The sequence below is a fragment of the Typopeltis vanoorti genome, chromosome 3 (genome assembly GCF_054136105.1).
Source record: "Typopeltis vanoorti isolate ZY-2024b chromosome 3, IOZ_Tvanoo_1.0, whole genome shotgun sequence".
Classification (NCBI taxonomy): domain Eukaryota; kingdom Metazoa; phylum Arthropoda; class Arachnida; order Uropygi; family Thelyphonidae; genus Typopeltis; species Typopeltis vanoorti.
Genome location: NC_143551.1, coordinates 146,711,355 through 146,727,274, shown reverse-complemented (window position 1 = coordinate 146,727,274; position 15,920 = coordinate 146,711,355). Strand labels below are relative to the sequence as shown.

The 15,920-nt window shown below is 35.1% G+C and overlaps 1 protein-coding gene across 1 annotated transcript in view; it reads left to right on the top strand.

Moving 5' to 3' along the window:
* The window catches only part of Pi3K21B (phosphatidylinositol 3-kinase regulatory subunit alpha), a 405,502-nt gene that overhangs the window by 210,543 nt on the left and 179,039 nt on the right, over positions 1-15,920 (top strand). Inside the window, exon 8 of the mRNA XM_090416099.1 lies at positions 796-844. Within this exon, the coding sequence (XP_090272225.1) occupies positions 796-844 (49 nt within the window). The remainder of the gene's footprint in view (positions 1-795; positions 845-15,920) is intronic.

Below are 15,920 nucleotides of genomic sequence, written 5' to 3'. Positions count from 1 at the left end.
AATATTGTTCAATTAGATTATCTTCCCTAGAAAATTATGCTTAAATGTACATGTTCTATAACCCTGTATTACATGTTTATTTTATTGAATTCAATTTGTTGTTTTGCCTGATTTTTCTTCATCTGCACAGCTCATAAAAATTTATCGGACCTTGCAGAAGCCTTAAATGATAATATTAACCTCGGCCTGTATAAAGTGAGATTGCAAAAGTTAGTTGATGACTGATTCCTCTGTATTATATAGACTAATCTGAATATAGGGTGGTGCAGGATAATATAAATTTCCTTATGTTCGGATCAGTATCAATCATCATCTAACAAAATAAAAACAGAATTTAAAGAAATAAGAATAGATCTAACTAACCAACATTAATGGATCAATTAGCAAGATGGCCGACACAACAATAGATACTCCTTCTTTGCCTGAATATAATATATTTAATGAACCCGTTACCTCAGAAGTATAGCATTATAGGGGGAAAGGAGGAGTAACATATTCATCTACTTCATCATCATCATCAACAATAACCATGGGTCCAATGCCCATGGGTGTCTGCTGCCATCTTGATATGATTCTTCCATTGCATTCTGGTTTGTGCAAGATAACTTAATTTGTGTCATCTACTTACTGTAGATATAGTACATCCTCTCCTTCATTTCTTAGACTTCCTGAAGATTAATGCAATAGTTAGTTTTTTATATATAATTGTGTATGCAAACTATCTGTAATACATAGTTATAATGTATAACTCAAAAAGAATACAATTTCCATTTATTTATTTATTTATTTTTTTAGTGTTCAGTTGAAGATGCCAGAAACCTCCAGAATAATTTCTTAAGTGATGGCAAGTATAGTTTGTGATAAAATAATTGAATCATTGTTGTTTAACATGCCTAAAATAGTGTGCATCAATTCATTATCATATTTGGGTAAAATTTCTACTTTGAATTGTGAAAAACATTTGTTGTGAAATCATTACTCTGTTGTGCTGTTGTAGGGCAGTTGGGTAGACATAATAGTGCCTCCTTTAATTGGAAATCATGGCTTGGTTTGATTCTCATTGCTAATGTTAAAAATCATTCAGGATTAAAAAATAAATAATTTAAAAAAAAAAAACTAAGCTGATTTGAATAGATGACCTGAATGCATAGATTTGACCAGTTATAACTCATGAACTGGAGACTTGGATCTTTCTCTGCAAGTTGCCTAGTTTTGTCAGAAAACCTCATCTAATAGGCGTAGAAAGAAATTGGAAAACTGGATTAAACAATGTAAACTGGATCCTGAGATATGAAGATGATCATAATACTTCAGGTCCAGCTGATCAGTCATCATTGTATGATCTATATATAGAACACCCCCCCCCCTGTAAATTATTTACTTTCTTTATTTTTACTTTATCTATCTATTATCAATCTATCTACTTCCTTACTTAAATTTATTTTTGTCCCCTTTTTTTGTTAGTTAGGCCTTGTGTAGTAAGTCTATCTAACGTAACAGTCCCTGAGCAATTGCGCAATATCAATTAAGAAATTTATTTATTCGTAACAACTGCACCACTTAATTGATCTTTTTATGTTTGAAAATCAGGGCGAGAAGAAGACAAAAATTAATTCAAGACTTCTATACAATTTCTTTACATGCAAGTCGTGGCTTGTTTCTATATTCTATTCCCGCATGCTCGTTAATATTTTCAGGATAGTGCATTGGCTGAGGAATGAGAACCAGGTAATTACCAAACAAAAACATGTTTATTATCAAACTAAAAGATATGATACAGAGCATATAAAAGTTGATTAAAGATTAACTTAATCAAAGCCACGTTAACACACAAAATTACTTGCTATCTGAGCAACAGAAACTATAGTGCTTTCACTATCAGAAAAACCTATTGTGCCTTGATATAAAAGTGTCTTCTATGACACAACTTGGCCTGCAAGCATGCATAATTATTTTAAGAAGGATCATATTAACTTTCCTCCAAAACATTCAATACTAATTGATACTAATTCAGACATTATCACAAGCAACTTATGAATTAGACATACTTAACAATACAAGTTCTTCCTTTATTCAAAATTCAATTTAACTGCCAGTTAACAAGTAACCCCTCTCAATCCTTTACGATTTCAAGTAACAATCATATAACATACTACAAACAAAATAATAGCTTACTTGCTAACAAAGTCGAGAGGAAACTCCGATTTATTCCATATCACACATAGAGACTTCCGTCCGGCACTGGGGTTCTACCGTAGCTACCGGGAGCCTAGAGCGAGCTGCCAGCAGAGAAACATCTGACATCGGCAGTGGGAAGAGTGATCATCCTGGAACTAGGGAAGGAGCCCTCATAGGTGAAGATCCAAGCAAGAGACCAAGAACCAAAAAGCCCAGAACCACTACTGCATTGCCTTTTATTCCATTTTCCTTCCTTTGTTCTTAAGTAAGAGTATTCTCGGATTAGCCAGAAGTAATGAAAGAATTGACGTCATCACTGGTCGCTTGACATTACGATTTTGGTGGTATTCTGCACTAATCTGGCTTAACTCCTATTAAGCTTTTACAAACAAGTCTAAAGTGCAGGTGCATTCTAACAGTAATTTATTCTTTTATATTTCTACATCTTACTAAGCACATTTTTTTCTTATAATTTTAGACAAAAAAATTGGAAAATCCTTAGCGAAAATTCTGTTAAAAAAATAATTTCTTGCGAGATTTTACACCCCCCCCCCCAAAAAAAAATTTTTTTTGATCACTTCTGAAATATTGACTTTTAAGTAATTTATTCTTGTTTCTTTAGAAATGACTGATTGCCTCCATTCATATGTATGTGATCCAAGATGACAGTTATATCATTATTATCTGCATGTAGGATTAACATCTCCAGTTGTGCAATCCACTGTTGCTATAGCAAACTATTATAAGAGACTGCTAAAAAAGTTTTTATCAAATTCTCTAACTACACTGTATTTCCTTCATAAAAAAAAACAATTCATGTGGCTCCTTGAATTGGCTGCAGTGTCATTTCAGGGAAAATCATCAAATTAAAAATTGGATTGTGAAGCTGCACAATTTTCTATTTTGATGTTGAACTATTTAGTTACACTGTTCTTCAGAGGGAGAGTAAAAAAAAAAATTTTTTTTTTTTTTTTTCATCCTCTTATGATAGCAGTTTTTATATTTACTGCTTACCACAGAATTTTTTCAGTTTTGGAGGGTTTTAAAATTAAACTCGGCTTGCTTCCAGATTGTCAAATTTCTGAGGTTTTTTTACTGCTATTTTAATGCACAAGATATATGCTTTTATCGATTTCTTATATATATTTTCAGACCAACTAATTTTATCAAAATGGCAGCCACTTGTTTTTACATGTTCCCAGTGCTTTTCTCCCTAGGTTGAATCGTAAGTCTGATTTTTTTTTTGTTTCATATATCATCATCATCAAATTTGTGATATGTACCCTCAAGGGGTATAGAGGATATGATAGTACTGCATGAAAAACTTACACCATTATTAACTTCCTATCTACAAATTTCTTCCAAAAGAATCTGTTACCTGTCAAGACTTCAACATTATCAGATCTTATATTTCTATCTTCTAAGGCACTTTTTACCACATTAATCCACCTATATGTTGGTCTCCCTCTGGGTCTTTTTCTTGCCAACCTAGTGGAGAACACTTGTTTTGCTAATCTTTACTCTCCCAATCTGTTTAAGGGACCATACCACCTGAGATTAGCTCTGCTAACACATTCCGGGATGCTAACAATATTAAGTTCTTTCCTAATATCCTCGTTTTTAATATGACATTGCCATTGATGCTATCTGTTCACTCCTCTAATCTTCCTCAGGATTCTCATATCTCTGGTCTCCAGTGTTTGCTCAAGTGTTTTATTTCTAACCTAGCTCTCAGATCCATAAGTTAAAATTGGTTTGAACGCTGTCTTGTATACTAATTTAGTGTTTTGACTAATTTCTCTCTTATTCCATATAAATTCATTCAGATGACATCCTACCATACCAGCTTTGTTGATTCTGTTGTCTATTTCCATATTTAATTTACTATCTTCACTAAAATTCATGCCTAAGTAGCAAATGTTTTACTTGTTCTATAAGGCTCTTCATTCAAAATGCAGTTGATATTTTCAGTGCTTCTGCCTATTTTCATTTTTTTTTGTCTTGTTATTGCTGACCTTCATACCAAATCTATTACAAGAGTTATTCAATTTAGTCAGGAAATCTTGCAGAGCCATAGCAGACTTATTTAGAAGTATAACATCATCTGCATAGAATAAAGAGCTGATATTAACACCTCCAATTTTGATACAGGTTTAATACCATTTTCCTTCATAATGTGATCCATATAGATGATGAATACCTAACAGAGGTATCAGACAAGGATGTAATGCACATCCTTGTCTGACACCAGATTTAACATTAAACCATCTTCCTGTAGTTTCTTCAATTCTAATTGCTGACTTACAACTCAAATAAAGACTAAGTATTGCTTGATATAATGCTCCATTCATACCATACAACTGTAGCACTTTAAACAGCTTCTCTCTTGGCACCCTGTCATATACCTTTTCCAGATCTACAAAACTTAAATACAGATCTTTGTTTATTCCCACGATTTCTCATCTATTTGTTGTAACGTGAAAATTTGATCCTGACAGCCTCTGTTTGCCCTGAATCCAGCTTATTCTTCACCAAACCTCCCTTCCACAATCCTTCTCAACCGTTTTTCAAGTATACTTAAATAAATCTTACCAGGAACACGCAGTAGGAAAATACCTCTGTAAATATATATATATATATATATATATCAGGGGTGTATATTCAGAGTGTGCTAGGTATGCAATGCATAACCATGGAATAGCAATTTTACTGATATTATATTTTTGCATTTATTCCTGTTAAAGACTCCCCTAATTGTTTCCTGGCTTCGCATGATTCCTAAAATTAAACATAATAAAATATATTAATGTTGGAAGTTTTTTCCCACTTGGTTAGACTATAATAAATTTAGTTTAATCCTTTATCCAAGTGTAAGCATACAAAGTTTGCACCTTGAAGTATCTTCAGGACTGGTGCAACTCATTGTAAAGGTGGACTAAGCTCTCATCACTTGTCTTAGTATCTCCCATAATGTAAAGCACATCTCCTTGTGAATATGTATAATGCTATTCATTAAAGGAAGGACCACTACAAAGACTGTTTCGACCTTTATTGAGGTCTCGTCAGTGGGAGCCAGACCCAGAGGTGGTGATACTAAGGTGAAAGTAAAGGAGAAGTCATATTTGCCTATATGAGTTGCCAAAAGGTGTCTCACCTTATTATTAAATTACTCTGGGTTTAGAGAAAGATGTTGGAAGTTTTTTCCCACTTGGTTAGACTATAATAAATTTAGTTTAATTAATAAAGGATTAAACTAAATTTATTATAGTCTAACTGAGTGGGAAAAAACTTCCAACATCTTTCTCTAAATCCAGAGTAATTTAATAATAAGGTGATACACCTTTTGGCAACTCGTATAGGTAAATATGACTTCTCCTTTACTTTCACCTTAGTATCACCACCTCTGGGTCTGGCTCCCACTGATGAGACCTCAATAAAGATCGAAACTGATCTGGGTAGTGGGCATTAAGGGAAGTGGCCCTTCCCTTAATGCATAGCATTATACATATCCCCAAGGAGATGTGCTTTGCATTATGGAAGATACTAAGACAAGTGAGGAGAGTTTAGTCCACCTTTACCACGAGTTGCCTCAGTCCTGAAGATACTTCAGGTGCAAACTTTGTTTGCTTACACTTGGATAAAGGATTAAACTAAATTTATTATAATATACTAATGCTCATGAAGAGAAGACGTTTCAATGCATAAATATTGTATGACATTCACATTAATAGCTTAGGTGTGCGGTCACAAATAACACCTTTGAGTCCTTGAAACAAATGTGTAGATGGTGCAGCATGTTAAATTCTTAGTATTAAAGTGGTTTAAATGGCCCAGAAAGTCAGGCTGGGTGTGCGCTAAGACAGTACCACCACAAATTAGTATTAAAATGCCTCAGAAGAGGGCAATCCAGCTAATTAATGATCTCTCTCTCACACACACTTACTCACTCACTCACTTCAATCCCTCTCTCACAGACATTCAGTTTCTACCTTGTGCCTCTTCTACAGATACTTTCATGGACAGTGTTCTGCTGCATTGGCCACTATTATTCCTTCAAATTTATTAGAACAAGTGTCACTGCTAACCAAGTTTAACAATCCATCTTGAAACTTACAGAACCAACTTTGCTGCCTTCTCTTTCATTCCATCTATTTCTGTTCTTTTGAACAACTTCTTCCATTCTGCCTTTCCCAAAGAATATGAACTTCAGCTGTTCAAACAAAATGTGAACAGATCCCTACATTCTTCTTATACTCTTGCCCACACACACAGCACTAATCTGCTTATAGATTTTGTGGCCTTTCATCTGTGGATCAGATAAAAATTGCCTTTATAGCATCCATCAAGTGTTATTTCTCAAAAAAAATTCACATTTTTAATTGGTACCCTACATAACTTTTTTTGGACTTCAAAGCAGTTTTTTAATTTTTTTTTTTTTTTTTTTTTTTGCAAAATTTGAGGCATCAGCTTTCACAGAAGAAACACTTCAATCAAGGTGATTTTGGTCATACATATTCCACTATGTACACATAAAACACCAAAAATCAGACTTATGAATTCAACCTGGTACCTAGGGAAAAATTGTGGAAATGAACACTTGGAACACACTAAAGCATTCTGGGGAAAAAATTTATTTCTCTGAAAATGCAAATAACAAATGATTATTAACATGGCATTAAAAATCAGACATTGAAAATGGATCTTCTGAATAAAAATAGCTGCTCTGATCAATGGATTGCCAGTAAAAATCTAAATAAAAAAAAATTCCATCTAAAGGATATAGTGGGGGAAAAAATTGATTTCATCAGTATTAAAAATTATGTAACTTCAGTCTCCTGATTTCACTTTGACTGACCCTATAATGAACTTCAGGGTTTGCTTTAGGATCATTCAACGTAAATTCAACTTTGAGTTTTTTAATGATTATAATTTTTTTGTAGTATTGAGCTGTATGTATTACTTTCTTTTGATGTTGCATTGATGAGTTAAGGTGTACAGTTTTACTACCCTACATTTGATATATGGACATATTATACAAGCTGCTATCAAAAAATTCCTGAACAAATTGTAAAACAAAGATTAGATTTGTATTTTTATGTGAATCCTCCCTGTGAAAGGTCGTAAAAGTACTGCATGTTTTTAGATGACACTAACAGTAGACTATGCTTGGTTAGGTAATTGATTTTTCCTGGTCTAGGAGCAAAACATGGAAAACATTTAAGTTGCTTTATTTTTTCAAGCAACAAATATAATACTACACAAAGGCTTTCACAAAAATCCATTCATGATGGCATCTGAACTGAATTAGATCATTCAGTACATTTTTCTTCTCTTTAGGATAGTCTATTTTCAGATTTTTATTACTTCCAAATATCCTGCTGTTAGTCTTGCTTTGAGCTGCAATTTCATTCATGTGACCAAGAAGTCATTGGGAATTACAGAAGATATGGGATCCCAACCATTGTTGTTGTTCATGTGTGTATATAAGCTATTGTACAGTGTATTATTATTATCATCATTATGTGGGTACCTCCATGGAGTCTGAAGACTCATTGCACAAAATCCAATCTATCCACACAATCTATCATACCTCTCCTTGAACCCATTAACAGACAAAGGTTTGCTGCATGTTTTTAGATGACACAAACAGTAGACTATGCTTGGTTAGGTAATTGATTTTTCTTGGTAATCGACTGGAAATCCATTCCACTCATTCACAACTCTCCAAGCAAAAAATCTAGTCCTCGCACCCCTACTAACCATACCTTCATTCACTTCCAGGGATGACCTCTTGTTCTGGTCCCCTCTAGCAAAGTGCCAAAACCCTTGCATTTATCCTATAAAACCCTTTAAGCAACTTAAATGTTTCATCATATACCATCTTTTTCTCCTATCAACCAACTTCTGCAATCTCCACACCTTCAATCTGTCCTCATAGGAGACATTCCACAGGCCACTTACCATCTTGGTCACTGCCTCTGAATCCTCTCCACTGCTTCTTTATTCCGAAGAAACTCAGGGGACCAGACTTGAGCACAGTAATCCAGATGTGGGCATATCAAGGCCTTACAAAGAGGAATAACATGTTAATGTGTTCTCAGTAGCCAAGTAATCTTATGGGCTACGTTAGTAATATGTCCTCTAAACTTAGCTCTCTGTCTACCTCCCCCCTCCCCAATTTCTAGCTTCCTCTATTTCCCGGAGTGCAGTGCCGTCAATGTGATACATGGCTCATAATCAATTTTTCTCAAAATGCATAACTTTATATTTCTTCACATTAAACTGATACCCATTATCTTTTGTCCATATTGACAGCCTATTTAAATTGTTCTGCAAGCTCTCCAGATTGCCTTGAATTATCTATTACTCTACCTAATTTCACATCAATAGCAAGAAACTGAATATTTCCTTTCAGGTTATTTTCTATATCATTTATGTACAAATTAAACAGCAATGGTCCCACCACTGAACCTTGCGGCACACCACTAGTCACCTGTAGATACTCGGTAACTCAACTATTTTATCCTCTTCATCTCCTTGTGACCATCATCATTCATTAAGGTTAACTTCCATAGTCAGTCTTACTTGCCACATAATGAAAGAACTCTTTGGGATTTCCTTTGGCCTTCTCAGCTAGATTCTTCTCATAATCTGATTTTGCCTTCCTTGCCATGCTGGTCACGTTTCTTTCACTTTTCTTTCTCGTATACCTTCCACATAATTTTCTTCTTCTGCAGCTGGTGTTTAATGATATTACTCATCCATCTGACTCCTACCTGATTAAACCTCCTTACTTTAGATATACAGTTTAATACTAGTTCCTCTAGATGACGCTATATCCACTGCACTACTAACATTCTTACCCTGCAGTGTTTTATGACATGGTACAGATTTAAGCTTCTTCCTATGCATGTCATAATCACCTGCCTTGTAGTTCCACAAATATCCCTTCTTAATAGAATATTCCTCATGTTTTATAATCTTCCAAGTCAAGACCACATGGTCACTTTCACCAATTGGAGGCAATGTTGTCACTTTGGTTATGGATAGCTCTTGTGATCCTGTTACCAGGTCCGATACTCTCCACCCCTAGCCCCCTCCATCACATGCTTCCTTATGTAATTATCTCTTAGCAGGTGTATAAATTTTATTTCTTTCCGGCAATGTGATCTTTCTTCCTTCCAGTCTATATCTCCATAGTTGAAGTCCCCCCCCCATAATAATCACTCGACTTGTACTCATTGTACTAATTTGGCAATGCATGTCTTCCAGATCATCACTGAAACTCCTTGGGCTATAGCAACAACCAACTGTATATTTTGTCTTACTGGCCTTAATCTTGCACCAGACTGCTTCTAATGAACAGCCACCTTCACGCTTGTCTTATATTCTTTTTGGCTGCAATTCATCTGCTATCATCAGCAGTAATCCTCTCTCTCCTTCCCTCCCCATCCTATCTTCCCTGAAAATACTAAACCCTTCGCATTCAATCCCTGTAGCTACATCATCTGCTGTTAGCCAAATCTCACAAATTTTATTATAACTTTTGGCGAGGTTGCAGTAACCAATGCTAAAAACTCCTCCTTCTTGTTCCTGATACTTAGTATATACAAACTGCAGCATCCCTTTACTTTCTGAATTGATTACCCTATTCAATATTTTTGTTTGAGACACTAGATTCCACACTTGATCATTCTCACACTCACTCACTCGCTTCATGGGTGCCTTCACACAAACTCACTTGCTTCAACCATAATTGCTCAAGTTTCCCTAAATTTGCACTTCAGCATGCTTGGTAAAGATAGTTCTATCCAGACACCTAACACCAAAATCATTTAGAAGGAGTCCATCAGCTTTGTACAAATCCTTCTTTCCATCAAACAGAGACCACAGACCCACAAATGCTACACTCTTCGTTTTGCACAATCTATGTATAGACTCATTGGCTATCAATTCCCTCCTCAGTTTGCCTTTATCATAACAAGTCTGTTAAGTCTTACAGTCTTAACCTTTTCGCTCTTTAGTGTTGGCCCTTCTAACAACTCCTTTACATCCTCCCTCATAGAATACATCTCGCCTCTCAAATCATTTGTACCAACCAAGACAATAATTTCCTTCAATGTACCTTTTTTGCATATGGATGGTGTGGCTAATATCGTAAATTTTTGCACTTGGGATAATGAGCTAGTATACACTGCAATGTTGTTTTAAGGATACTTGTGCCATAACATTTCTTAAAATTCACATAATAGCACAAGCAAAGTATGAATAATATTTATTTAAAAGGCCTTGTATATCATTGTGAAAATATGGATCATCATCACTGGCAGTAGGTAATAGAATACAAGGTAGTACTAGAACAGTGGACTAATTTGAACCAGTGAAAAACCATGTGATGCTATGCATAAAACAGCACAAAGCAAAAATCAGTTAGCTATGACTTAATTGTCTTCTCCATAATGTTATCTGCAATTAGCACGGTGTCATCTGCATATCGTAAGTTGTTAACAATCTTTCCATTTATTGTGATTCCCTCTGGACATTCTTCCAATGCCTTTTTAAAGATTACCTCTGCGTATATGTTGAACAGGAGTGGTGAGAGCACACATCCTTGTCTCACTCCTCTTTTGATGTTAATATCACTGGTGGTAATGTTGTCTAATTGAACGGTAGCTGACTGATTCCAATACAGATTTGTTATTAGCCTTATGTCTTGTTCATCTAGCCTTGTTTGTTGAAGGACTTCTATTAAGTTAGTGTGTCTGACTTTGTCAAATGCTTTTTCAAAATCTATGAAACACATAAAGACAGATTTCTGTTTTTCTATGCATTTTTGTATCAATATTTGGTTACAGAAAAGGGCCTCTCTAGTACCAAAACCATTCTGAAAGCCGAATTGTGTTTCACTTAGAGTTTCTTCACTTTTTCTATAAATACTATTCTGAATTACTTTCAAAAATATTTTTCATGTTTAGGTCGGAAGTCACCACAGGAATTCGCTTTGGGTTTCTTTGGGACAGTGATAAATGTAGGTTTTAGCCAATCTGATGGAAATTCATCACTTTCATATATTTTATTAAATAGTTTTTCAAGAAGTTTGATGTTATCTGGTTCTATTAATTTTAAAAATTCTGTTTGCACACCATATGGTCCACTGGCCTTTCCTGTTTTACTTGTATCGTATAGCATTCTCTATTTCGCCTTTCATGATTGCTGGTCCTTGAATGTTATCTTTTATATGTATAGGCTTCTGTCTAGTATCATTGAAAAGTTCTGTTACATATTTTATCCAAATCTGTGCTTTATTCTCTTCTTCTAGAACTATTTTTCCATTTTCATCTCTTAGAGACACTATTTGCTTTTTCCCCAGTTTTCCAGAAATTTTGTTGATTTTCTTATACAGATTGAAATTATCATGTTTCTTCTGAAACAGTTCAATTTCAGTACATAAATTTTTCATCCAATTTTCCTTGGCTTCTTTTATTTTTTTTTTTTTGATGATGTTATGTGTTTCTGTATACCTGGCAAGGTCTTTGTTTTTGTACCACTAATGTGGAATCTTCTTGTATCAATAAGAGAAAGAATCTCATCTGTTATCCATTCCTGTTGTTTTATATTATTCACATAACCTACTTCTTCAATACTTGTTGTTACGATGGCATTCTTTAAGCTATTCCAAAGAGATTCAACACTTTTGTTTTCTTCTATGTTAATCTGTTGTAATCGCAGGTTAAGCTGTGTCTTGGCACTTTTATTTATGTTCGGGTCTTTCAGTTTTTCTACATCAATTTTCTTTTTCTTTTGTGATTTTTTAGCTGATTTTAATCTAAGACGTACTTCTGCAACTATGGGATTGTGGTCTGATGAGATATCTGCTCCAGGATAAGTCTTTGCACTCTTTATACTACTGTGGAATCTTTTATTTATCAGTATATAATCAATTTGATTTCTGACAATGTTATGTTGGTTATCTTAAGGCGATTTCCAAGTGTACAGTCTTCTTGGTGGAAGTTTAAACCAAGTATTTGCTATTGTTAGATCTTCTTCCTGACAGAACTGGACTAGGCGATCTCCTCTGTCGTTTCTGGTGCCTAAGCCATGTTCGCCAACAATTTCTCCATCACCCCCTCTTCCCACTTTTGCATTGAAGTCACCCATCACTATGTTTATATCATGTTTCTTTGTTAGGTTTTTAATCTCTTTTAGGTGTTCATAAAACTCTTCAACATCTTCTTCACTTTTGTCAGATGTGGGTGCATAAGCTTGGATGATATTTATGTTAACGGGGTTTCCCTTAAGTTGTAACAGCATTATCCTTTCAGAAAATGGAATCCAATTTATTACTGATTTATTGATTTCTTCGTCTACTATTACAGCTACACCATGTCGATGTTTGTTCTCATCATTCCCAGAGTAATACATTGTCGTGTTATCTTGTTGACACTTTCCAAATCCTGGCCATCTTGTCTCGCAAATTCCCAAAATCCGGATGCCCAGCCTCTTCATTTCTCTTGTGGCATTTCTTAATTTGCCAGCTTCATACAGAGTTCTGACATTCCAAGTTGCAATTTTAAAAGTGGACACCATTTTGAGCCCGGAGATTCTTCGCATCCCTGTCCCATTTAAGGGACGCCGGGAACTTGGGGCCAATTGTAAGGGTTTGCTCGCCATGGTGGTTGTTCTGGAGATAAGGTAGAGCAGTAGTTTCTCCATTTGCTTTTTGCTCTGCAGTATTACAGACGTACACAATATAATCATATTGCCATCTGCAAATCTCTTATCACAAGTTTTTCCGTCATCATTTGGCTTCAACCTTGTGTCAGTACTGACAATGCTGCTTCCCAATGTCAGGGGCAGTGACCCCAGCAGGTGCTTATTTAATGGCGGCGCTACTTGCCATGTCACCGAGTTGTCATTGGGCTTTGTGAGGTTTTAAGTGAAACAGAGTTGCCACTTCTGCTCCCCCACGCCCTGATAGCTCAGTCGCTGTTGGTCCATGGCTGCTTATATCGCCAGATTGCTCTGCTTATATCGCAGCTAGCCTCCATATCTGAAGGCTGTTCCCACTCCGCCACCTGGGGACGCACCCGGTAGTAGTAGTAGTCAGCTCTGCCCCGGACTTAATTGTATTATTAATTATTTAAAAAATTTAATTATATGTGATTAGAATAGGACTTTCCTATATTTTTGAAAGTGAGATTCAGTCGTTCCAATTCAAGTTTATATGATCGAGCAAGGCTTTAGTGCTTTCTTTAAATAAATGTTCAGACTTATTGCATCATCCATGGACTAAGCATATTTCATACCATAGGATATTGTCAGTATCTACTGTATGTTGTGCATACAGTATTGCCAGATTTCTCAGATTTCCCACTGATGACATAGGACTGCTGTTCTTGCATTCTTTTCTCCACTGAACATCCAGTTTGTCTGAAATAAGAGAGGTGAAAGTCTCGTGAAATTTGGTAGACACCAGGAAGAGCCAGAGGGAATCTTTTATCTTTAGGTCATGGGAACCAAAATGATAGATTGTTGAATGGAATAAACATTGCCAGTGGATTATATTTATTAAGAATTCTAGAAATTGGTTCCAAGATGCCAGAAATGTATGGAATAGGGATTCTACTTATTGTTGCCTTATTATTTGGCTAGAGACATCAAAAATGTGTTGTGTTGTGTTGTTTGCTCTGAACAAAGCATTTGAGATTCATATATCATTTGATGTTGAAAAGTTCTTGCTGTAGTTGTTGCAATGTAGAACATATATGTAAGTGCAACATCATAAAGTTTTAGTAATTCCAGCATTCTGACAGGGATGGTGAGCTGATTTCTGTTGAATGTAATAATAAATATTATTTTAATAACAAATATTGCTTAGGCATAATTAAAACAACAAATACCAATTCTTCACAGGGAAGAACTAAAAAGGCCAGCAGAATTGGTGAACTGTCTTTATTACAAAGTAAGCTACAAGTAGGGTATACTTTCTTAAAAAAATGCTGCAATCTGGAGATTATTCCTAATTTTACAAAGTTGAAGGAAACCATAAAATCTCCTGGCACACATAATATCTATTTGAATGCAAATCTATCAGTCATTCGCAATCGACTTTGAGATGTGAAGCATGATCTCGCTAATAATATACATTGCATCTTGGATCTACAGAATATTGTTACCTCAAATGTACCTTCAATTATTCCATGTAGTTTTGAAAGTTGCAAAGTGCTCTCTTCTCCATTCTTAAACAATGTTTAGATTGCAAACTCAACATTCTAGTAACAAAGCAAAACCTACATCCTGTGGTGCCAGATAATTGGTAGTAAACATCTTGAATGTCCTTTAACTGAAAGCAAAATTTGTATTTTAGCCAAAAGACATGAATTTGCTATAGTTCCAAATTTTATTGAGTGATTTTTTTAAATGAAGGTCACTAATTATATATTTTAGATCAGGGACTGGACTGTGGTCTTCCACGAACCTCAGAGGTCTCTTCTGAAATTACTCCCTGATTCATTGGTTGTATTAATAAAGTGGTGTTGGGAGTTGCTGAAATTATCTTGTCTGCATTTGTCAGACATACACAGCAGCTGACTGAGTATATATATTCTGCACAAAGTGCACTGAATGACTAAATAAATGTTAGCAGTGATGCAATAAATGCTTCTCTCTGGAATTACCAAGCATGAATACTACAGTGAGGTATTGCTAAATGGAGCAGTGTTAAGCAGGGTATTACTGTTTATGCGTGTGTACTTGATGATACTTTCCCAGCTATCAGACATTTGAAAATATTTATTATGACTATAAAAGCTGAGTGAGAGCAAAAAAAATAGAGTATAATAAGTATGTTTATTGTCTAAATAGCATGACTGTTTCATCCTCTTTGAGACCCTTTCTCACATGTGTAGAATGGAGAAAACAGAAAAGTACACTAAACATTACAAGAATATAACTGTCACTATATTAAAAATAGATTGCTTTCATTTAAATCTGGATCCAACTGTATTGTTGAGCATATGAGCATGGTGGTGGTCTTTTGTTTGCCAGTAGATAGATGAATAGCAGTGGAGTAACCATCTGATAGGTGTTGAGAATAATTTATGTAGATTATAAATTTTCGCAAGCTCATCATAGCATCTGTATAGGATCTCTGATCTGTCCCATTTTACTAGATGTGCTGGAATCATCATTGGGATAGTGGGATGAGAGTTTGTTTCTCTGCCATGTATTATCCCAGTTTCTACTAAGTTATCAAAAATTCTAACTAAAGTATGTTCCTTGCCTTAGTTCTATCCAATCATGTTCTAAACCTTAAAAGATCCCAACAATCACCACACATCTAGTAAAATGGGATAAATCAGAGCTCCTGTATAAAACTATGATGAGCTTGAGAGAAAGATATTAGAATCCACAGAAATTATTCTCAGTCATGTTCGCCTTAATGTAAATCTCAGCTACAACCTATCAGATTGTTACTCTACTGTTATTCAACTATTGTGAATGCCAGACCACCACCATGCTCACACACTCAACAATACAGTTAGATCCAGAATTACTTTAAATGAAAGCAGTCAGTTTTTAGCATAGTGAAGGTTGCAGACATAGACTTCTGTGGCTAATTGGTTCAAAAGATATATTTTGGTGATCACACCACATTTTTTATTATTCAGTTATCAAAATACTGAAATAATAGTTCTCGACAAGTTTCGTAAATCATAGGGTTTACATCTTCATAGGGTAAA